The sequence below is a fragment of the Aulonocara stuartgranti genome (genome assembly GCF_965226115.1).
Source record: "Aulonocara stuartgranti genome assembly, chromosome: 12".
NCBI lineage: Eukaryota > Metazoa > Chordata > Actinopteri > Cichliformes > Cichlidae > Aulonocara > Aulonocara stuartgranti.
The window spans coordinates 5,870,493-5,895,132 of record NC_138948.1 but is presented as its reverse complement, the minus strand read 5'-3'; the positions used below and the strand labels follow the sequence as shown (position 1 = coordinate 5,895,132).

General features: G+C 40.6%; 1 protein-coding gene across 1 annotated transcript in view; it reads right to left on the bottom strand.

The window, feature by feature from the left end:
* The window catches only part of znf608 (zinc finger protein 608), a gene marked incomplete at its 5' end in the record, with an annotated part of 69,864 nt that extends 46,660 nt beyond the window's left edge, over positions 1 to 23,204 (bottom strand). The window contains 2 exon segments of the mRNA XM_082554506.1: positions 22,243 to 23,180; positions 23,183 to 23,204. Coding sequence (XP_082410632.1) covers positions 22,243 to 23,180; positions 23,183 to 23,204 — 960 coding nt within the window.
* Between the last annotated feature and the right edge of the window lie 1,436 nt (positions 23,205 to 24,640).

Genomic DNA, 24,640 nt, shown 5'->3' with positions numbered 1-24,640 from the left:
TGCCATAGTGAAGCGTCACTTCATTCGTCCTTCACTTCACTACTCTGCATTCACTATTGGTCAGAATTTAATCAAACTTACATAGAACAATCACCTAATGAGCGTAACGCAAAATGTGTCAAGGTCAAAGTCGTAAAATTTTACATTTAAAATAAATGAATTTCATTTGAATAAAGCGTTCATCTTCCTGCAGTCATATTGCAGCTATGCATGGCTTTCCTCTGAGTAACTCAGGTGTGCATTTTTTAAAACTGGACATGAATGCAAGGTCGATAACACACTTAAGTGCAAAGGATAAAGTGCTGTATGAATATGTGCGTGAAAAAGGTGAACGTGTCTAGTAGTGGAGAGTGCTTTAAGTGGTGCTTTGAGATCAGAAGTGCCACATCAATGCCAAAACTGGTATTCGTGTGGCATTCGGTTTTCTGACCTCGGAGTTCTGTTAACATAATGCAAGTAAATTAAAAATAAGGTACAGAAACATATGCTGCTCCTTTTGTTGACAGCTGATGTGCATCGGTGCTTGAAAATGAGCACAGCAGTGCATCATTGCGTCCAAAAAAATTCTAAAAAGTGTGATGTTTCTGTATTGAAGAGCATGATAGAGTATTGTTGATTACAGCAGTCACGTTGATCTGTAGATGAAATCGCTTGCGCTCATGATGCTGATTGGTTGTGAAGACTTTATGTTGTGAATCCACTCCAGTGCCTTTCTTCTATTCTTAAGTCTTTGTTCTCCTCCCAGGAACTGACTGAAACTGCACCGCCGCCGCTGCCTCATGCTCCTGCACGTGCTGATTTCGCTTGTGTTTTTTCGTAAGTACCCAGTATCTTTTTCTTTGATGCCTTCTGTATCTTTAGAGAACAAAGATCAAAATAAATAAATAAATAAAATATGAAAAAAAAAAGAAAGTGAAGCCCGAGTGTTGCTGCTTGAACTAATCCACACAGGAACACGAAGTATATCCAAATAACACTAAAATATGCATGGACCCTGGAGCTGTGCACAACACAAAGTCTCTCTAGTTCTCACTTTCCTTCAGATGATGTCCATGCTCGTTTTTCCTCTAAGAGTCAGATTCAAATCACCAGACAGTATCGAACCATTAAAAGGGATGTTTAAGCATTTCTTATTATTTCTTCTTAATATTTGCTATCTTGAGATTACCAGAGGGTTGTAATAAGAAGCATCTTCCACATAGTTGGGGTTGAGCTTTGAGTTAGCTGGTTCCACAAACCGTAGAGGAACCCAGTCAGAGACAACGAGTACCTTAAATTTTAAAATTAAATATTAAAAGCTACTCTGTATGATATCATAGCATGACCATGCTATAATATTCCTTTTGTGTTCACATTGTTGGTAAAAAAAAATGTGGGTGGTAGATGTTATTTAGATGTTAAGAAGTGACCATTTTAGCGCATTGTTAGTTGCTCACTCTGCTTGTATAATTAAATTTTTGTGCATATAAATGAGAAATTATTCTTGATAAGATATTCTAATAAATTCTAATGTGTCACATTCTAATAAATGTGACACAGGATGCAAAAACCAGGCTAAAGTCCAACATTTTTTTTACATTTTCCTAAAATGTCTAAACTTCTTTTTTTTTCTCTATAAATGTTTAACTTGAAGGTGACAAACTGTTTCCACTCTGAGAGTAAAGCAACATAAGTATTCACTTAAAAACTCCACTGCAACCACTGATTGATCATAATAGGCAACATGGTGACTTCATAATATCTGATATCTATATCTGATACTGTAATACAGATACAAGAGCCTTCGAGACGTAGTTTGGTTCCTCAACTCCCGGCTGTTTAGGACAGGGGTGGGCAACTCCAGGCCTCGAGGGCCGGTGTCCCTGCAGGTTTTAGATGTGTCCTTGAACCAACACAGCTGATTTAAATGGCTAAATTAGCTCCCGCAGTTCTCCAGAGGCCTGGTAACGAACTAATCATGTGATTCAGGTGTGTTGACCCAAGGTGAGATCTAAAACCTGCTGGACACTGGCCCTCGGGGCCTGGAATTGCCCACCCCTGGTTTAGGAGGAGATTGCAGACAAAGAAATAAACAAACAGACAGATTCTGTTGTCTGAGAGATTTTGTGTAATATAGTAAAATATAGACTAAACAATTTTTCAGTCTATAATCGATTCAGTGTCATTCAGCTCTGTAAAACAAACTTGGCAGCAAATTAGGACCAAACACAAACATTTTTTCTTATTTATTTTTATCTACATGCAAATTTTCTCGACACGGTCATGCAAACCGTTACTGCACAGCTTCCTTCATTGTTGTTATCGAGGTAGGCTCAACAGGCTGAGCAGATGGTTGATGAAAGAATTTGTTTTAAAAGTGGCATTTCTAGCTGCTTTTTAAACCAAAACTCTTGTTATTTGTAACATGACCAAAATAAATTAGCATAATAATTTAGCAAGTTAAGAAGAGAGCCACTTTTATCACAATGAAAACTCAGGATTCAACATACCTAACCCTAATGCTTTAATTTGCCTTGCAGTACAACTCTGTGAAAGGAAGCAGGTGACAGTGAGACGTGAAATGGTAAAAAGCTGACACAAAAACAATGAGGTTTCATATTTTGGGCTCTTTCATGAAGAAGACGGTTGAAAAAAGAAAATATTCAGGTGACATGCTGTTGCCTTTAAACCCTGAGCTGGTTTAGAAAATGCTTTGTGATGACTGTTAGCAAGAGGCCAACATTTCAGAGAGTACTGATTACACTTATATCTGCTAATGTCCATGATCAGTTAATGTGCAAGGTTATTATAGTGAACTAAAACTAAGCTAAAAACTAAAACTAGGTATGCACAAACATTTTAGTAAACTTAGTAAAAATGAAACTTTTGAAAAAAATAAACACTAAATGAAATTACTTTGTAAACTGAGTAAGTGGAACAAAATTAAAATATAGAGAAAATATCCTTCATATTGTTTGCCTAATAAGGATCTGACGGGCATGTTTTTGAGACTTTTGGATACAGAACTAAATCACCTGCTTTCAAAAATGTCTTATTTTAATACAATAAATAAAATAATACTTAAAAAGTCTAAAAACTAACACTGAAGATAATAAAGATTAAACTAAACTGAATGTTTCAAACACTAAAAGCTAACCTGCCATGCATAAATCTGAAAAAGAGCAATTCCCCTTTAATTTTGTGACATTTGACACAGTTGGGTTGTTATTAAAACTCTTTACCAGATTTATACTCATCTCATCTTTCTGTCACGTAATAAATTTAAATTGCATGTTAAAACTAATTTTAAGACTATTCCAATACTGCACCCCTCTCTCAGACTGCTAACTTGCACGCTTGCATGTTTTCTTGAGTTTCCAAAAGTAAAATGGGAGGCAGAGCTACCTCCCAGTTTGGACTCAAGAGACAAACTGAATCTCTGCTTTTAAGTCCTCCTATTTGATAAAGCCTAGTGTGGATCAGGTGACCCTGAGCCATCCCGTAGTTATGCTTCTATAGATGCAGGCAGCTGGGGGACTTCCCATGGTGCACTGAGCACTTCTTCTCTAACCCTTCACTCTTCTCCTTTCACTCCCTTATGTTTATTTGCCACTCCTGCGTGTAATTAATTTTTGTGTTTTGCTTTGCCAGAGTTTTCTTCCTGTTTAAAAGGAATTTCTTCCTTACCGCCATCTCCAAGTGCTGGATTACATCGGATCATCTGATTAGTGGGTACTGTGGGATTTGTGTGGTTGTGGTGGGGTGGGGTAGGAAGGTTCTCCTTATCCTACCTCCTACCCGTTTCCCCTGCTCTCCTATTTCTGGTATCTTTGATATAATCCTTGCCTGAGCCTTATTGTATTGTTTGCCTCATGAAAGATGAACTCAAGATAGTCAATTATCCAGTAATCTATAAGTAAAACTTGAAACAAATGATAAATAATTGCATTTTAATGATGCTTTTCTAGGCAAATGAGGCACACAAAGTGCTTAACACGGCAAACCATGTTCACAAATCCACATATATTTTATTGTATAAATGCACCACTTTCGATACATATCAGACACGGTTCACTATCTCGCCCAAGGACACGTCATGTGGGCCGAAGAAGCCGGGGATTCAACAACCTGCCTTCCAATTAGTGGACAGGCGCAACCTCAGCCGCCTCTTGAAATACGCCAATCACAGCATCACAGAATCAAATCAAATGACTTGATTCATTTGATCAAAATCCCAAATCAAATTTAATAAATTTCTATGAGATTATGCCTAAATTTATATTGTTCTTGCCTCTTGTAAAAGAGGCTTCAGGGACTTCAGGGATCTCAATAAAAGCCGTGTGTCAATTTCACCCTTTAAATCCACTTTGGTGAAAGGGAGAGGATGAGGAGGAGAAGAGGAGAAAGCAAGCAGAAAAATCTGCTGCAGTTCAAATAAAGCAGACTCAACTTTAATGTTTCCTCCGACACACTGGAGCTTTGTGTCGAGGTTGAATCACAAATAGCTGTCCTAACTGGCATGCAGAGCTGGATTTACCCAAATTAATCAGGAGAGGGAGGCTGGGTGGTGAGAGTCAAGGGAGCCAACTGAGTTTTCCATTAATTCTCACTCTAAAATCTATAATTAAACAAAGAGACATTTTTTCATCTTTGGTTTTCATGTTTCTTTTTTCCTCTAAATCTTGAATCGCATTTTTAAGCGCCCACAGAGCAATGCGGTTTTTCAAAAATGCCAAAAAGAATTTGAATCAATCCAATTATCCCTCCATCTTTTCCTTTTTCCACCCATCCATCAATCCTCCTTTTTCCTTTACCTCATTTTCATTCTCATCCCTTTTTCTTTTCTTCCTTTTCCTCTGCTTTCTTTGTGTCCTTCCTCCCCTCTCCCTCCTCCCCTCATATTAAATCCCTCAGTGAGCAGCCTCACTGATGTTTTTTTTTCTCGCAGACAAAAATCATCTCTGTCTTTATTGTCAGGCTGCTGAAAGAGGAGGCGTGTGTGTGTGCGTAGACAATCTGTGGTTTATCGAGTGTGTGTTTGCGTTTGTGCTTCACGCGTGACTGTGTGTGTTTTCACGAATAGTAGCCATTTTTCCCATTTTCTCTCTCCAGCCTTGCTCATCTCAGCTCTTCCTTTTTCAGTCCCTCATCAGCACACACACACACAGACACGCACACAAAAACCACTTACCTTCCTATTGAATGACAAGCTCTAATGGCATTTAAACCAACCGAGTGAAAAACAATGGACATTACTCACCGCTATAATAACTCCTGCTCCAAAATATCTCAACCTCTTTCTTTCCTTCAACACTGCTGCTGCACAATCAACCATTAACAATAATTACTTTAGCACAATTCTGCATAAATTAATCTCCCCGAGTTGCAGTGTTTGCAAGCAGCGTTTTCATAATGATGTAATTATAAAGCATCTGAATTGAAGCAGACATCACACGCTCTTAGTGTGACGGCTGATGAGAGACTCCATCGGGGGAAATGTGAAACCTTAAAGATGGCAAAGATGATTGGCCAGTGAACCATTACTTCCAACTCAGTAAACAGCCTGTGCATGGGAGCTATTATCCTTTCAAAAAAGAGATTGTAATAACATGGCAACCCCACATGTGACAACCAGATGTGGCTTGCCAACCTTGAATTGCAAAAGCAAATATGAACTAAAGGAAATCCAACGGCCACCACACTGTTTTCAAGTAGGAAGATTAATTGCCGCATTTGCAGATGCGTGCAATTTATAATTTTATTGTTGGACTGAAATTTACAGACTAACACTGCTTTTGTTGCATTAATGTAACTATCAACAGGCCTCTGTGGATTACATCTAGTGCTTTAGATGCTTTAGACACCAATAAAACACATCTTGTTAGCTCTGTAACAGGATATAAATATAGTGGTTCACTGGATTAAAAAAAGAGCACAATGGTAGAGCATAAACAAGTCGACAAAAATATAACTGTTGAATAATCCTCGTGGTTTCTATGATATCCTTTGGCATCTACAGGATTTTGTGTTTTTAAGAGTTAGTTACAGTAAGAGGAACATTGTGGTTTTGTTTAACTAAAATTATTTGTATAACATTTTTTGCAAGTGCTTCGCAGTTTCAATAAAAGCACAGATTAAAGAAACGTGCATGTGTCTAAACATACAAACACACATTAGGAGAACAAGAGCCAAAAATAATGGGCTGGTTGGCTGAATCAGTGGTCATTTAATACAGACCACTGATTGAGCTGACCTGACAGGCTGTTCAGAAGTTCAGGAGCCTCAAAAGCGTGATTGCCTCTGGTTTAAAAAATTAGAGCAAGGAATAGTTAAAAACCCTGATCAGACCAGACCAGAAAGGCTAACTGATGGAAAATAGTCTGAGCAGGTCTGCTGTGTAGACTGGAGCCATGTTATTAATAACATTTTTAAATGAATTAGAAAAAAGAAATGAAGGGAAATGATAATTGGGGTGATGTGTTGTGTGTTGGCTTGTTGTTTATGCAGCCGAGCTGCTGCATTCTGGACCAGTTAAAACAGGCACTTAAAAAGTTACTTAAAGTTATCAAATTCCACATTACTGAGTGTCAAAGGTTTGATTCTTGCAGAGTTTCTTAAATGAAAAAAGCAAGACTGGATGAGCTTTGAGATGTGAGATTCAAAATTCAAATGTTGGTCACAAATAATGTCAAGGTTCTTAGCAAAAGGGTTTGATGGAGCCGATGTAATAATTGCCATCCTTTGAGAAGCTGTTTGAGCCGAAAACGAGCACCCCAGTTTTTGCCATCATTGCGATGGAGGAAATTTAAAGACGTCCAGTTGAAGCATTCACTGATGTTGTTTGACTAAAAGAAAAGTTCAGCTGTGCATATTATGTGAGATAAACACATAATAGAGATGAAAAGCAAATTAGCTGCAGCCAATGGGACAGTAAGTGTAGTTAGTCTACTTGCCTATTCTAGCTGCCCTGTTTTGGTGGTGATGTACACCAATAACGTTGACATTACCTTGCTTAACCTTAAATCCTGCTTCATAGCACAGAGCTGTGATTCGCTGCCCCTCGTAAACATACGATTTGAACAGCAGATGGGTGGGGCTTCTGTGCTCACAGCCGCAGCTGTTTGCCTGAGATATTCACTCTTTATAGAGAGCCAAGAGTAGAAAAAAAGTGCCTGAAACAGTCTGAAGCCTGACCTCTTGATGGAAATTCCTAGTATATATGCTGGCCTCATTTAAGACTTTTTCTTTATATAGTATGTACGACTAGAAAAAGGGAAGAGCACACAAACCACATCTCCAAAAACCACATCCCCTGATTTGCCATCATATTGTCTGAGTCAGATGAAAGCAGCTTTAATCTGATTTGGATTTGAGCACATATGAGACACTCATTGCCTGAGTCAAAGAGCGACTGAAGCATCCCTCTGAGTGCAGCCGCTACAAGATGTTTCAGGAAAGCTGCAGTTAAATAAAATATGAAAGGAAGCGAAGAAGAAGAGGATGTGAGGTGATTCTTCGACGAGTTTTCAGGTAATGACAGACGGTGGGAGGTGAGATTATGATGCTGTTTTATTTCTGTGTTTCCTGTGGCTTTGGAGGCTTTGATGAATGGATGCAAAGGAAAACCTGCCAGCCTGCAGAGCAGAGCACGTGGGCGTACTGTCATACCATGAAGCCTTTTTCACTCTGTTGGCACTGATACTTTGATAGCTAATGGACTCTCAGTCCAGCCTCCACATGAGCTGTTCTAAAAACACCCTTCACGCTGCCGTTTGCTCGTCCACTTGTTCTCCTTTTCTTCTATTCAAGCTTCTGTCCAATCAAGTAAAACAGAAAATCATTTTCCTTCGGTCTACATCAGGCTGATTAATCAAAATCCCAATAAACTGAGCCAATATTGGCATGTAGTCAGACTTACCTAGCTTTGATTGATTACATATTTATTCAAGCTGATCAATGATCTTTGTCAACCCTCTCTCGTTGGGAAAGGAGAGCAAATAAACATGTGCTGTGGTATCACTCCACAAATTTCTGTCTGCAGTAATGCCCACAGTAACGACAGCAATGGAGCTGCACCCCGGCTGTGCAAAATGATTGACAGTTTGAGCTCACAGATTGCACAGTAGTAACAGTTTTGTTGTTCTTAAAGCAAAGGTAAGGCTTCAATAAAAACAATACAGCAAACAAAATCATGTGAAATCGTGATTCTTTGCTTTGGTTTGTTTTTTTAAGTTACACTCCTGGAATTGCGTTTTTTCGTAGACCTTGTGTAAAAAGTCAGAATTGTATGAAAGAAGAACCGAAGGCACCTAAATCTCATAAATCATGCAGTTTTTCTATTTGCAGTCATGCATTCAAGTCTTGTGGGTTGATCTTTGTTTAACAGACCGATGTACTACCTTTTGCTAGAGGCAAGGACATAAGATGCAGCAGTACAAGTCATGGCCTGTGATAAACAAGACAAAATACAAACTGCTGGAGCTTCTCCACTCTGGCTCTGCCTTGAACAAGTGAACAATGAGGGAACAGCGTGCTGGCTTTGTGGATCTATGGACGCCTCTGTCATCATATTGTAACCACAATGATATCACATTGTCCAAAGCTCAGTTTCTGGCCGGTCATGGGGGATGTAAAGTCATAACAGATATATGACCACAATATCATATTTTAAATGCCTAATAAATGTGTAATAAATAAATAAATCTAGAGGATAAAATGTACATTTAAAGGGTAAATCAATCCCAGGAACCCATTCTTTTGGATGTGGTTCTGGAAGTTTTCTTTTAAATTTATCTTTTTGAATCATACAGGACTTTCTCCACAAAACGTTTTTAACATTTATTTTAAAGGTGCCCTAAATTTTAACATTTTGAAAAGAAACTGAACCAATAAAACTAAGCCTCAGGGCTTATTATTATTATTCCCCATTTTCTGACCTATTTTTGATCCTGAACTTGTCTTGTTAGTTGGAAAGAAGTTAATATAGAAATTAAAGGAGTTGACGAGGAAGTTCAACAAGTTATGCCTCAAATACAGGATGCTAGTGAAAATCCTGTGTTGGTTGGTGAGTGGTTGCTAAAGGTTGCCAGCTCTCCGGTGAACCTGGTCACTAAGAGGATGCTGTACCAATAACTCCCTTGCGATTTTTTTGGTTGATAGCAGATTGTTGCAGCTTCCTGTCGTTCACATGCATGCCAACTTGTCTGCAAACACTTGCTAACTAAGCTCTAAGGGGTAGCAAAACTTGAAAGAGCAAACTGGAAATGGAGACCATTCATCTTCAAAGTATGTTTTCCCTTACCCTGAAATTAACACATTTAGAAAGGCACAGTTTCCCACAATTTCACTGCCACTTAGCAAGTAGTTGGCAAGTGTTTGCTGTTGGGTAGTATAAATTTTTCCAAGCAAATTGTAGTTACCAGACTGGTCTGTAGGCCTGCATAACTGAAGCCTAAATGAACAGAATGAAAGCAAAGAGGTTATTAATGTACTAATGTGTCAGTGTGAGTTGTGCGTTATTGTCTGATTGGGGTGCGTAACAAAAACCATTTAGTTCTGCTGACATGCTCATTTGCCTGGTGTTGAATAATAATAATGACATCTAATGAAAGTGCAGCTTTGCTGTTGCTAATTTATCGTTATTGAAGACACTGATGACTCTGCCTATATGTTTGTTACATTTCAAACATGCTTCCAGGTTTTGCCACTCTTATTCTCACTGATTTATTCCAGCCTAACAGATTCAAACCTCAAACCTTTAATTTCAAATAGCTTTTAATATTTGACACAAAACATTTTCATTTAGACTCTGAGGGTTTTGTTTCTTGGGGTTTTACAGTCACCATGTTTTAGGGGTAAAAGCTGATATTTTTAAGGACTAGACAGCTAAACTCCTTTGTATTATATACCTAACTTAAGGCTGGCGAGTGGAACTGAAGCATACTAATGTAGCTATGTGTTTAAATAAAGAAAGCAAAATTTAAAAAAAAAAGGCATTCCAAGGTCACTCGCTTATTTTCAAAAGCTTCTAAAGCTTCAGATTTTCTTCATATTCACAAGGGGTCTACTTCTGCCGTCTGCCTGTCTGATTTCCATGTTTTCAGTCAATAGTCTCCTGTCAATCACAGCCCCGTGAAGCCAACACACAAAACCAAAGTAAAACTCTCCTGCCAGTACTGCTCTCTGCTGAAGCACTGAAATTAAAGGTGGATTTTACGCAACAAAAGAAGGAAAAAATAAATATTTCTCAACAGGGTGAACATATCAAAGTCTTTTCTACAAATGGGCGATGATGAAATTTTGCACAGTCTCAGTCTGCAGCAGTAAGCGCAACTCATCTGCAACACAACACGTCTCTTTGCAGCAGGGGACTCAACTCAGCAGGTTGTCAAATGGATGTATTCTGGTTATACTCTTATATAAAAGCAACATTACTGAGCATGTGTGTCACTTTGTGGTTAAATTGCCATCCAACAGCAACAACATCATTATTTGTAAAGAGATTTCTGAATTTCTGTTTTAAATCTGTGGCGTCCTGGCTGAACTCTGAATCTAAATTAATGTGAATTTCTGTTTAATGTGATTTCTTTTTTATATGTAGAAGACAACAGTTTTACAGATTTGCAACAGATGGCATCTGATTTGGGATTTTCACCAGTTTATCACAGTTAATTGCAGCATTATCACAAATAGATTGCATGCAATTACCAAACTGACCCCAATAATTTTGGTTGTTCTGCAGTTTCCCTGAAGCGGTGCGCTATCAATCAGACCATTTGATGTGTACTAATGCAGTAAATTTAATTCTTGTTCATTACTTTTGTGCAGAAGCCGCTATCATGCCTTTTTTTTTCCCTTTAGGCATGTAGTTCTACTTATTGTCAGTCTGCTTCGTCTCTGCTCTTTGTTATGCCTCTTCTCACATACAGCAGTCATTCACCACCAAACACACACACCCAGTTAAACAAAAAGATGAGGCGAAAAATTAGTACCCTGTCTCTGCAAATGCACATTTGCATTAAGCTCGAATTCAAAATTAACCCAACACACACAAACACCCCCATTCTCTCTTTCTCTCTTTTCTGATGATGATGGTGTAGCTGTTCTGCACACATTCATGAAATTCTGTATGTGCTGCATGTACCTGCACACATTTTTGGTCATATGCAGGGATGCCTACATAAAACTAGAGTCAGGTAGATTAAATGAAATACAAATCCCATCCTGCGAGTCAAAAATTGCCTTGACTGGTGTCCTGATCACTCTGACCACTGCCCATATTAAACAAATTAACCAAAGCTAATTTTCACAGCCAGGGCAATATCAACAAATATTTAAAAGAATTAAAATGTTGTCTTTTGCGTTTTCCCACCCAGAATTCAGCGTTAATGCCATCCTTTCCACACAAAGACTTTACTGGGTCGCCCATTTATTTCTTGTGAGTCTGTAGTCCAAGATGGTATCACTGTAGTCCATCAGCTCACTGCGGCAGCTGATAATTTTTCTATTTATTGTCAAGTGTTACTTAATAAGTCATTGGAAAAGGTGTGGTTTCACGTCTTTTAATGCCCACCTACATGTGTACCCCAACCCTGTGGGAAATGATGGATTTCTGTTTGTAATGCTCTAAACAATGACATTGTTTTACACAGAGATCTTTTTATATCAATGTTTCCTCCTTGTAACATTCCCAGAATAAAACTCAGAGTTTAACAGCTGTAAATTTTAGTCTTTGCACATTTTAGCAAACACGTGTCAGATCCCTGGTGGTTTGTCCTCCCACCCTTTAGAAATCCACATCAAGACTTCACAATCAGACATTTCGTGCCTTTAGAAAACATGTTCAGTCTTTTGGAAAAACATCTGGCTGGCTGTTAGATAACTATGTGTCCATGCTGGCTCCAGCCAATATTCTTTGAAAAAGGAAGGATAAACAACATCAAAGCTCTGCTGATTATCAACCTTGGGTGAAAACTGGACACATACTGTATGACGCAAGTTTGAATCCTGCTGAGAGCTGGTGACCTTTATGTGATGATAAATAAAAAAGCAGGGCCCATCATAAAGTCCAGTCAGTGATCAGCAGAGGGTAAAGAAATGCTAATAAATATTTGAGACAATTAATTTAATTATCCAATAAAAGTGAATATTTTTATTTAGTGCTCTATAACTGTCAATAGTGGAAAAACGACAGATTCTCTCTTTGTATCACACTGTAACACTTCCAGTCCTCATTAACACCTTTTTTCCCCCTTTTTAGCATTATTAGCGCCTTACAGGTGTAAGGTGGTGAACCTGCACAGCTGCTGCTCAGTTTTATCTTTTCCATGCTGATAGTTAAAGATGTTCCAAGCTCTGTAAGCGATCTATTTGATTTAAAATCTACTTTGGCTATTCTCTTGGTTTAACCACTCAAACGGAATCCTCAGAAGAGAAAATGTTGAAACAATGTTACATTAAAGTGAAAGTCACTAAGACAGCATAGGGAGGAGTTCGGGGTAGACAAAGGGCTAATAAAACACTAGCATTACAGCCATAAACATGAATCAATTTTATTGGAATTCCACGTGAAAGACCAATACAAAGTGTGATCTTGCCACAGATTCTCGATTGGACTTAGATCTGGACTTTGACTGGGCCATTCTAACACATGGATATGTTTTGTTTTAAACCATCCCATTGTTGCCCTGGCTTTATGTTTAGGGTCGTTGTCCTGCTGGAAGGTGAACCTCCGCCCCAGTCTCAAGTCTTTTGCAGACTCCAAGAGGTTTTCTTCCAAGATTGCCCTGTATTTGGCTCCATCCATCTTCCCATCAACTCTGACCAGCTTCCCTGTCCCTGCTGAAGAGAAGCACCCCCGGAGCATGATGCTGCCACCACCATATTTGACAGTGGGGATGGTGTGTTCAGAGTGATGTGCAGTGTTAGTTTTCCACCACACATAGCGTTTTGCATTTTGGCCAAAAAGTTCCATTTTGGTCTCATCTGACCAGAGCACCTTCTTCCACATGTTTGCTGTGTCCCCACATGGCTTGTGGCAAACTGCAAACGGGACTTCTTATGGTGTTCTGTTAACAATGGCTTTCTTCTTGCCACTCTTCCATAAAGGCCAACTTTGTGCAGTGCACGACTAATAGTTGTCCTATGGACAGATTCCCCCACCTGAGCTGTAGATCTCTGCAGCTCGTCCAGAGTCACCATGGGCCTCTTGGCTGCATTTCTGATCAGCGCTCTCCTTGTTCGGCCTGTGAGTTTAGGTGGACGGCCTTGTCTTGGTAGGTTTACAGTTGTGCCATACTCCTTCCATTTCTGAATGATCGCTTGACTCCGTGGGATGTTCAAGGCTTGGGAAATGTTTTTGTAGCCTAAGCCTGCTTTAAATTTCTCAATAACTTTATCCCTGACCTGTCTGGTGTGTTCTTTGGACTTCATGGTGTTGTTGCTCCCAATACTCTCTTAGACAACCTCTGAGGCCGTCACAGAGCAGCTGTATTTGTACTGACATTAGATTACACACAGGTGCACTCTATCTAGTCATTAGCACTCATCAGGCAATGTCTATGGGCAACTGACTGCACTCAGACCAAAGGGGCTGAATAATTACGCACACCCCACTTTGCAGTTATTTATTTGTAAAAAATGTTTGGAATCATGTATGATTTTCGTTCCACTTCTCACGTGTGCACCACTTTGTATTGGTCTTTCACGTGGAATTCCAATAAAATTGATTCATGTTTGTGGCTATAATGTGACAACATGTGGGAAAGTTCAAGGGGGCCGAATACTTTTGCAAGACACTGTAAGTGCCAAGTGAGTGTGATATTATCATAGTCTCAAGGTTTTGTTGTGTTTTAGAGTTTCACTGTCATTCTGGTTCTATTATTGTAGGTCTGTACCTTACAATATAAAGTGCATTGAGGCAACTACTGTTGTGATTCACTCTGTGTGCCTTCTGTCTCATCTATGATGTTGTGTCTTTGTCTTCCCATAATTCATGCTCTATAATGCTGCATTTCATTGTGTTGGTTGCCAGTTTGTGTTTTGTGTTCTTTGTTTTCTTCTTATGAATTTTTGTATTTAATTTTTTCGTTTTGAGTTTGATATTTCATCGCTCACAATTATTTGCTCATCCAGTCTTTGGGTCCTCACTCCTCCCTTGACACTTTTTTAACATGTAGGCAATTTTCCTAAACTTAACCAAGTAGTTTTTAGCAACTTACTCTAACTCGATTAGAAGAAAAATACCACTAAAGGAAAAGCACATACAAATGATAAATTAAAATATATAGAAAACCTCAGTCCCACCTAACAGACACTGCATTCAGCTGTCTGGCCACCTTGTAACTTATTCCATCACCAGCCCTCCAAATGACAACTCTGTTAGTCTCAAAACTAAATCATTAAATCTCAGCGTCCAGTATTTCAGTGTTTTTGAGTATCTGTGTGACACAACCTGGCACAACTTCAGTGTTTTGCATTAAATGAAAAAACAAACCATTAACCTCCTGTCAAGCTAATTCACAAAGGATTGTGGAAGAGACAACAACAAATCAAACAAATCATTTTTTTAATTAACTAGTATTGTTTTTTTTTAAAAAGCTAATAAGGAGGATAATAATAAGGATAATAAGAATAACAGTGGTCTGGGGTAACACAAGAGTTCTCTCTATGCACAATGCAAAAAAAGAGCAAGAAGGATAATGCATAATGTTTGGTATCAGGAAAAGCAAGAAATAATATGCTTCATTTATTTAAGAATAAACCATTTTCCTCTCACATATGACCTGAGAGGAAAATGCAATATAAAGCAGTCATGTGTTCACAGCACATACATATCAGTTTGTGGAATGTGGCTAAACAAAGAAATTTTAAAAAAGGTAAAAATATTGCACAATATAAGAATAAATATAAGCAATACATATTTGATGGGCATATAGCTATACAGCTGTTCTATTGTACAGAATGAGAATATTGTTATGTTGTTGATATGAGAGAGCATTTGTCTACACAGGTACACAGATGTGTGTGTGTGTGTATATATGTACATATATATAGTTACCAATTGGATTAAGAAATTGTTGGCAAACTTTGGGGCAGGTCTGGATAAGCCGCTGCTTCTTCCTGCTCCTTTTCAAACACCTTTTGTTTTTGTTTTACAGATAATTTTGCTGGAATTCTTTTATGTTTATTTTCCATTTCCTGTGTTTGATATATGTATAAATATAAATAAATAAAAAAGAAAGAAAGGGTTGTGGATGATGATCGATGATGGTCAAACTTGCTGTATGTGGACGTGATGAATGTGTTAGTAGAAGTTTAGAGCCAGCAAATATTATGACGTGGTACGGTTTACCAGTTAAGGTCGGTTGAATCATTCATCGTTGTACGTCACTGCATCAACATCTCTTCATGCTAGAAGTGAGAATAAAAACTAAACTATGTGTTACTGAGCACACTGTGTGTTTTACAAGGTGGATAGTAGAACTTAACGTCCTCCCCGCCAACAAAAGAATGATTGGCCTACGGGCAGACTGCCCAGCCCTACTAACAAGACCTTTTCCTTTTCTCCCAAAAAGCTCAGGAATCCTTACAGTATAATACAGTTTAAGCTGAAATTATAGAAAAAGGTTTCATATTTAATAAATGCATGATGTTTAGTGAGAAAAATCAAGATTACGATTACTGACCAGAATAATCATGGTTATGATTTTACAGCCTTAATGCAACCTATTTAATAAAATGTATGCCATAGCTGAAAATGTAATACATTCATTGTCATCATGAAAGCTTTCAGCCAGTGAAACACGGCACAATAGTTTTATTTGTCAGAAAAACACATTTCAAAAGTCTCAGCCTATTATCCTTCATAATCACTCACTCTTAAAGGTGCAGTTTTGGAGGATTTCAGCTTAAAACGCTGAAAACTTAAAAAGCCAAGTAAGTGCGTAATGGACCCGTAAAAAGCTGGCTGGGCAAAGTGATCTGGTTATTTATACATGGATGAGAAAGATGAAATGGTGCATTAAAGAGGAACATTGCCTTACATTGGCCTCTCCTCATCACTCTCCATCCCGATGCTTGCTTCGCTTGCTTTGGATCAGCTGTTTACATGCGACACTACAACTCCTCCTGAATAAACTAAACACTGTCAACGTCACCATGGAGACCAAGCCTGCACAAACCTGTTAAAACCCACCAGGTAAACGTGACGACTCAAAAGCTGCGACTACAGCACAACGGGAAATGATGCTTCTGAAAAAAGAAAATGGAATAACCGGATATTGGCGGGTGCGTTGATGCTGCTGCTGCAAGGTGATCAGAATTCAATATTAGGCGATAGGATCCGTCAGGAGCCGAGTGTTTTTGTTTCATCCTCATTCAGCCTGCAGGGATCCAGACTGACAGACAGAAAGTGATAGCAGAGCAGCCGCTGTCATTCACAGAGAAACTCAAGTGCATCTTATTGTCATGCAGATGACAGCCTGAGCCTCAGCAGCAGCAGCAGAACTGCTTTTATTTCTGCCAGTGTGGCTAGCTCAGATTTATATTTTAGCGAGAGGGTAGCTTTTTGAAGGTAAATTGGAGCATTTTTCTGCAAGAATTTTTGCTATGATACGGTCTCGGTTAGTCAGTGCGTTGCTCACAAAATTCATTACAACATATCTGCTCCACCAAGGAAGAATCACACCAGTTGTGATGATCCCTTGAGTTGGTTCACGTTTCTGCAGTTTCCTTGTGCTCTCATCGTGGTGTTAAGTCTATCATTAGCCATTTCTGGGTCCAAATGCTCTTTCAGTTCCCGAAAGCAAACAATTGTGAAACAGTTTAACTCCAAAACATTAATGCATTATGAGGTTTAGCAGAGCTGGAATAAGTAGTAAGTAAGCTAGCTGGATGACATCTAAAGATGTGAGGTTGTAGCATGCCAATAGTTTCAGAAAAAACAAAAAGCAAAGCAGCTCAGCTATAACTGTGAGAGTAAAGAAGCCGCTCTCAAAAGGGTTGGTGAAGTGTTAAATTGTTTGTGATCAAACTTCATGCTGAGCGTCTCAATTGGGCAGAGACAAATGCTATAGTATGGCAGCAAATAGACAAAAAAAGCAGACCAAATTTCTGCCTGGAGAATATCTGCGATGAGACCATCCACAAAACAGGATTAGTCATCAATATGATGCTGTATGGTTTAGATTTCTTCCTAAGTCTCAGACAACCTGAGAGGGATTCTTTTCTAAAGTATTCAAATATTTGGGCTGTCATGGTTTTAAAACCTTCGTTTAACAATATGTTATATAAAATGAGTGCTAATAAAAAGCTGGAGAGGTTTGGACTCTCAGCTTAGTAGTTTCTGGAGGCTTTGTGCTGATTTTTTTTTTTAAATGACAGGAAGAATAGCCATAAATTTTAGCATTCATGTTCCCTTCAGGATGATGTGTAAAAGTGATCATTTGATGGTTAATCTTTCTCTAACATCACATCATTTAGTTTATGATCACTTAGCTCTGAATGGAATCTTGTTTCTACCAGCTATTGCAGTTTTTAAGTGGTGGATGCTAATAAGCATTATAGACATTATAGACCAATCATTTTCTGGACTCTGTACTTTGGAACCTCAACATTGTCGTGTAGACCACAGCCATGTTAGGATTTTTGGAGACAAAAGTGACTACTGGACAGAGAGTGAAGTGTTAAGCTGACTAGCAATGTGCATTCTTATATACCTGCTAATTAGTAAGCTAAGAAAATCCTACACCCTAAAACTGAATTAAAAACATCATGTACAATATGTTTGTACAATTAACCAGACAACAAGCTCTATTATTGATCAGACAGTTGCATAAAGAAGCATAAACATGAGCAGGAGGTCCAGGAGAGTCACTGGTGGATGGATCTACCAGATAGCTATTAGCTACAGCTCCCTGTGTCTGCAGCCACATATTAATCATCCCTACCTTAAAGCCTTATAAATAACTTTTCTCCAGTGTAGTTGTTATGAACAGTGTCAGGTTTGTATCTAATAAATTACTGCATAACTACACATGACAAAGGTTTAGGAAATCCGCTCATTTTTCGTGTGTCTGAAAGAAAAACGAAAATATCAGTTGATATGTTAGAATATCGAACTTTGAAAAATTCTCCGAAAAAACCTCCAGGATATTCAGCCAGCTCTAAATTGGAGAAGAGAAAATAAAATACAAAATTGATTAAATCTTCAGCAATACTCATATTTCAAAAACAAGTTTAAAAGAAGGCTCTTCAGTACTGTCACCAGTTTTAATGTATGGTTCTGTATAATCTTCTTCCATTTGACTGTAGTTCATTAGCTCTATGCACAAGTACAAGCTCTTCCATGTACTCACTGTTTCCACAGTTGTTCTCATCAGCAGGGCGTAACTATTTAATCCAATTTTGATTCCATTTAAATTAGATGCATCATACATCATTCATTCTCATTGTGCCTCCATTAATTTTAACCAGATTAACTTCCAAAAGGTGCAGCAGCCCAAAAATCTGTGTTTGGTTCCAGAGTAATAATTAAACACCAAGTCTCGAGATACTGGAGACATTTGATTTGAAGGCTAAACGTAAAAGCCGCAGATGACAAATGCTCAGTTTGTGGGGCTCAAGTGAAGGAAACATGTCAGAGCAGGAGGACTGCAGTGCATGAAACTGGATATTTCTGCAGTGGCTGTGGTGTTTTTTTGTTCGGCTTTAAATTCATATGCAAAGACCATGATGACACCGAAGCTAGTGGTGCATTCATCCACTGAGGTGTAGGAAGGGTTCATGTAGACGACATTAAGGGGAAAACCATCAGTCATCTCTCATACAGCTGTGAGAACACATGTTATTTATATTTTAATGAATAATTGCATTTGAGCTTTGCAGATGCCCTTGAAACTCTTGTGCAATCAGTCTGTAATCCCTTAAGCACCTTTACGTTAATTTGTGAAATTTTCACTTGGGCGAAAAAAAGCATTAGCAAAACATTTTTTATTTATTTTTACTTCTTCTTAATCAAAACTGTAAAATAGGACATAAATGACAGCTTGTTCATATCATTAGAAGGCCGCTGAATTTACACAAGATTCACAAAGGAATCCATCATGTCAGACTTGAAGCTTAGTTCAGTATCTATAGGCTGTACGTATGGCCCACTGCTGTGTTGGTGTTGGATAAGAGGGTGGGACTTTATAGCTAAGGGCAGCAAACTGCATCCACAAACTGTATGGATGCAAAGCAAAGACACAAATATCTGCTGAGAAGTACTGCTGGAAGTATCAGACTAACAAAATTGCATTCCCAAAACAAAACATAAAGCAAAGACTTATTGGAAACCTCACAGCAGGCTTCAGAAATGATTCAAAAGGCACCAACCACACAAATGCAGTCAAGAAGTCCAGTTCAGTGACAGACAGCTAGTACACACAGCCACCTGTGTCAGCACACTTGCCAGTCATATAATCCATGTCCCTAACTTTTAACCTCAACAAAATCCAAATGTATGACTCATAGGCTGTTTTCTGAAGGGGGAAGTTATCCATAGAAGCTGACACCGGTTTTTGTATCAGGCTGTGAATGTGTGTTTTTTGGGTTCATTTTCAAATGAAAGTCAATGAGGGCATGGATTGTTTTGGAGCAAGCCTCAAGTGGCCATTAATGGAACTGCGGTTTTTAGCACTTGTGTTGACATTTTTGTCATAGAAAAATTACATCAGCTCAAATGAGGAACTCCTGGGTGAGATCACTACAGTCATGTTATTCTATATGTTATTGCTACCATTAGCGTCTAGTAGGACCAGAAGCTATGTTCTTATCTTATGATTGACAAGTCACACCATCAAAAATGCACAATCATAATTAAATTTACTTTGGTCCAATTCAGTTTAACTCAAGGTGCTTTATATTATAAGGCAAAGACAGAGAAAATAACACAGGGAAAACTCCAATAAACACTTAGCGACAGTGGGAAGGAAAAACTCCCTTTTAATAGGATGAAACCTCCAGCCGAAGCAGACGCGGAACAGTGAAAATGCTCTGCTCAATGCTTCAGTAATAGGACTTTGCAAACTTATGTGTGACGTCACAGTGGCTATGTCCATCTTTACATACAGTTTGGCTGCACACTCTTCACATCCCATTCCCAGTGAGCATGATCTGCAGTGGCCCCACCTTACAACCTGCAGGACCCAAAGGATCCGCTGCCAGCAGAGGTCCAATGGCCCTGCCCCGACAGGTCAGACGTGCTTAATGATATGACTAATTTGTGCATAGTGTGACTTTCTCATTTCCCTGATTCTCTAAAGCAGATGTGGAGAGTGCAAACTCAGGATGACCCACAGAGATCCATTCATGGAAATAAACTTGATTTATTTCCATTATAATATCAAATTAGCCCAATTTTCGGGGTTTTAGCCTCTCTATAATCAAAGGACACCCAACAGTTGCTGAGTGGAGCCCAGATTCTTGTTGACAGGAAATGACTTACAGCCTCCACAGACTGAGCTCAGGGTGACTGTGTGTGTGTGTGTGTGTGTGTGTGTGTGTGTGTGTGTGTGTGCGTGTGTGTGTGTGTGTGTGTGTGTGTGTGTGTGTGTTTCACTGCTGAATGGGAATCCTTCAGATCAACAAATAAACAAAGCAGCCAGTGCAGACCAGCGTTCCTCCTGTCAACAGCATCTGCCAGCAGCAGGAGGAAGCTTCAGTTTTTCCTGCCTCATAAAGCTAATCCTGCATGTGTGTTTCTAAAAAACTAACAAAAAAAACACCTTCTGGACATACTCCATCTGCTTCTTTTTTGTGTCTTTGTCTTTAAGTGCATGTCCTCTGCTGTTACATCCCATTCCTCCCTCTCTATCAGACATCTCTGTCCCCATCTTACCTTTCCACCCATCCCTCCATCTCCTCTCTGCTGGATGACTTATTCAAAACCCTCCAAAAAATGATTTCCCAACCATTCCTGCTAGGCCGCTGTACCGGCTCAGGAGTGGCTCATTAAACCTCAGCCATCCGACCTGTCAACCCGCAGTATTTACGTCTTATTTTAAAAGGATGTGACCCTCGCTCTAAAGCCTGATTATATTTGATATCCTGAGTGTCTTCCTGAATGAATTAAGCAAACAAAAAGGAGGATGTCAAGGCAAGGCTAATTTTTATTCTCTGTTTTCCTAAGTTGGTGGTGCACCTGGGAAGGATTATTTAAAACCAGTACTTTCAGGTAAAATGAATGAACTTCTTCAAGCTCTATCCATCACATTTGACAGCTGGTGCGACATGCAGGCTTTATCTTGAGGTGACCACTGAAATTCAAGTTGATTTAGATAAAGCTTTACAATAACTGCCTAGAAGCTGCCAGACTTAAAGACATGCTTCTGGAAGGTTAAATTAAGCCTTCTTTATCTTATACTATGCCTTTTCTTTAACCAGTTGTTTTAGCCCCTCCCCCTTTAAGCCAACTTTCAACTGATTGGCTGCATTTCAGAAACAGAAGGTGAGTTGTGCTTGTGTGCCTAAATCAGTAGGAATAATGACCCTTCTTTATGACATCATGCAGAAACAGTAAAACAAAGTATCTTAAATGCAGCATTTATGGCTCTTGGCTCACAGGAGCTACTTGTAAACACACTGATGTCATTATCTGAAACTTTTGCATATAAGCAGTCAACACCTGACAAATATAATGAAAAGCATAATAAGTCTGCTTGAATAAAATAATGTGACTTTGTTGTTGCTCTCACCATGATGGACAATGACATTTGCCATTTTGTTATATTACAGCATCACATTTTAATTCCCTTTACTGCTGAGTTCTTGATGCACATGCCTTCTCCTCTAATCTCCAGGAAAAACAAGGAGCACTGGATTAAATGGCTCTAGAAAGAGGAGGAGGAGGAGGAGGATGGAGATGGAGGACACACTGCTGCTGCTGCTGCTGCTGCTTCCTCCCTCCTCCTCCTCCTTTTTTCTTCATCTTCCCTCCAAAAAGAAAAAGGAAATCTCAGCCTGGTAAACATCAACACAGACACAGAGAGCGGGAACAATGACACCAGCTGGGCAACAACAATGGCAAATAAATATCATGTGGCAGCATTTAACCATTCTGAGTGTCTGCTGCTCCTTTGTGGCCTCTACACCTGCATCTGACTGACCGCCTCCCTCCTTTTATTTCCGCGTTAGGCTAAATTAAAGGCAGCTTCCTGCAGGTGTGCTTCTTTTGTTGCCGTGTTGCATTGTTGTTTCCCCCCCAGACAATAAAAGCAGGCTCACCTTCTCGGCTCCTCTGTGCTTCTTGGCGGCCGGCGTGTCGTCCTGCTGCCGTCTCACAACAATAGCGCCGGTTTTAACTCCACACTCCAGCGCGGTTTTCCCGGTGCTGACGGCGGCGGCACCGTTACTATTGTTGTTATTGTTTACGTTGCTGATATCTCCCGGGAGCCTGGAGTCCGGAGCGGCGCACAGGCAGTGTCCGGAGCCGTCGCGGCACAGATGATGCTCGGGAGCGGGCAGGGCGGACGACGGGAGGAAGACGGAGGGAGGAGGAGGAGGAGGAGACGAGCCATCACCACCGGGCTTCTCCTTCCTCGTTCGGGCAGGAGGAGCAGCGGCGTCCCTTTCCCTGTCTCGCTCCCTCTTCCAGCCCCGGATCATGTTCTTCCCCTTCCTCTCCTCCTTGCCTTTGGCGCATGACGCAGAAGGAGCGGTCACTTCGGAGACTCCGTTCCCGCCGCCACCGTCCGCCTCTCTGCTGACCGCTGAAATCATCTCCAGACCTTCTCCAGCGACGCTGCGTCCTTGAGCCTCCCGACGCTGTTGATGCTGTTGCTGCTTGCCGATCCCGAAGCACGCTTCTCCGCCGCCTCGCACCACGACAGCAGCCGCTGATGAGTGATCCGCCGAAGCCGCCTCCGGTTCCTCCCGTCCCTCCCGGCCGACTCCTTTACGCTTAAGCGCGGATCTCCTCGGCTCCGACCCGCCGCCGCCAGGTGTCCGGGTCTGGAGCGAGGGCAGGGCCGCGTGTCTGTCGGCTGAGCCAGCGGCACTGAAGGAAGAGGAGGAGGAGGAGGAGGCGATGGAGACAGAGGAGGAGGAAGAGGAGGAGAAGGCGGCGGTGTGGTTGGGTGACAGCTCCTTGCAGTCTGTCAGCAGCCCTCCATTCTCCCCAGCTCTCAGGAAACGGTTCATCTCCTCGTTTCCTTGTCTCCTTTGTCGATCTCCACAATAATCAGCATGCAAGTCATTGTCAGAGCGCCAGCCAGCCGCAGTGTGGCGGAGAGCACCGGAGCATCAGGCCCGCTCCTTCACAAACTACCACACAGACTGAATGACAGCTCGCAGTATCTGACAGGGCTGCTCGCTGTTATCACCCGCAGCACAGTAAAACACGATAATCACAAATCTACACTTGTGTTTTCATAAAATAATAAAAACAATACGAATAAAGTTCATAAAGTCACATTTGGAAGGTTTATTTCAATCCCAACAATAAAATGCCCCAGTAATATATGGATATGTAGCACATTACTGTTTATTTTCAAAGAGAGAATAGATGGTTTTGTTTTCCTTCGACTGTGAATGCATCTTCCCAATGTCTCAGATGCCACTTAATTACTGTCAGAAAATGCAACTAGTTGGCCGCAGGAGGGCGCTGCCGTGTTTGTTTTATAGTTTATGCATCAGCTCAAGTGTCAGTGATTGGATGCCCACTAAATGCTCAGCTTCGGCGCCTAATAAGCTCATCACTGGACCCACTTCAGTTTGCCTACCAGCCTGGCATTGGAGCGGATGATGCCGTCATTCACCTCCTACATCGTTCCCTCGCTCACCTGGAGACCGCTGGAAGCACTGTGAGAATCATGTTCTTTGATTTCTCCAGTGCCTTCAACACCATTCTTCCCTCGGTTCTAAAGGACAAGCTGGTGAACTCTGGAGTGGACCATCACCTCACTACCTGGATCCTGGACTACCTCACCGACCGACCACAGTATGTGAGGACTCAGGGCTGTGTGTCGGACAGGGTCGTCTGCAGTACGGGGGCCCCACAGGGAACGGTTCTGGCTCCGTTCCTCTTCACCATCTACACTGCAGACTTCTCCCACAATTCCACCCAGTGCTTCCTGCAGAAGTTCTCTGATGACTCTGCAATAGTCGGCCTCATCACTGATGGGGACGACAAGGAGTACAGAGGTCTGACCCAAGACTTTGTGGACTGGTGCCAGCTGAACTACCTCCAGATCAACGCCAGTAAAACCAAGGAACTGGTGGTAGACTTCCGCAGGCACAAGCATTCTCCACTGCAACCACTGAACATCCAAGGTATGGACATTGAGGCTGTGGACAGCTACAGGTACCTTGGTGTTCATCTGAACAATAGACTGGACTGGACTCATAACTCAGACGCCCTCTACAGGAAAGGGCAGAGCAGGCTGTACCTGCTGTGGAGACTCAGGTCGTTTGGAGTGGAGGGCCCACTCCTGAAGACCTTCTATGACTCTGTTGTGGCTTCTGCTATCTTTTATGGTGTGGTCTGCTGGGGCGGCAGCATCTCTGCTGGGGACAGGAAGAGACTGAACAGGGTGATCCGAAGGGCCAGCTCTGTTCTAGGATGCCCTCTGGACCCAGTGGAGGTGGTGAGTGACAGGAGAACGGCGGCTAAGCTGTCATCCCT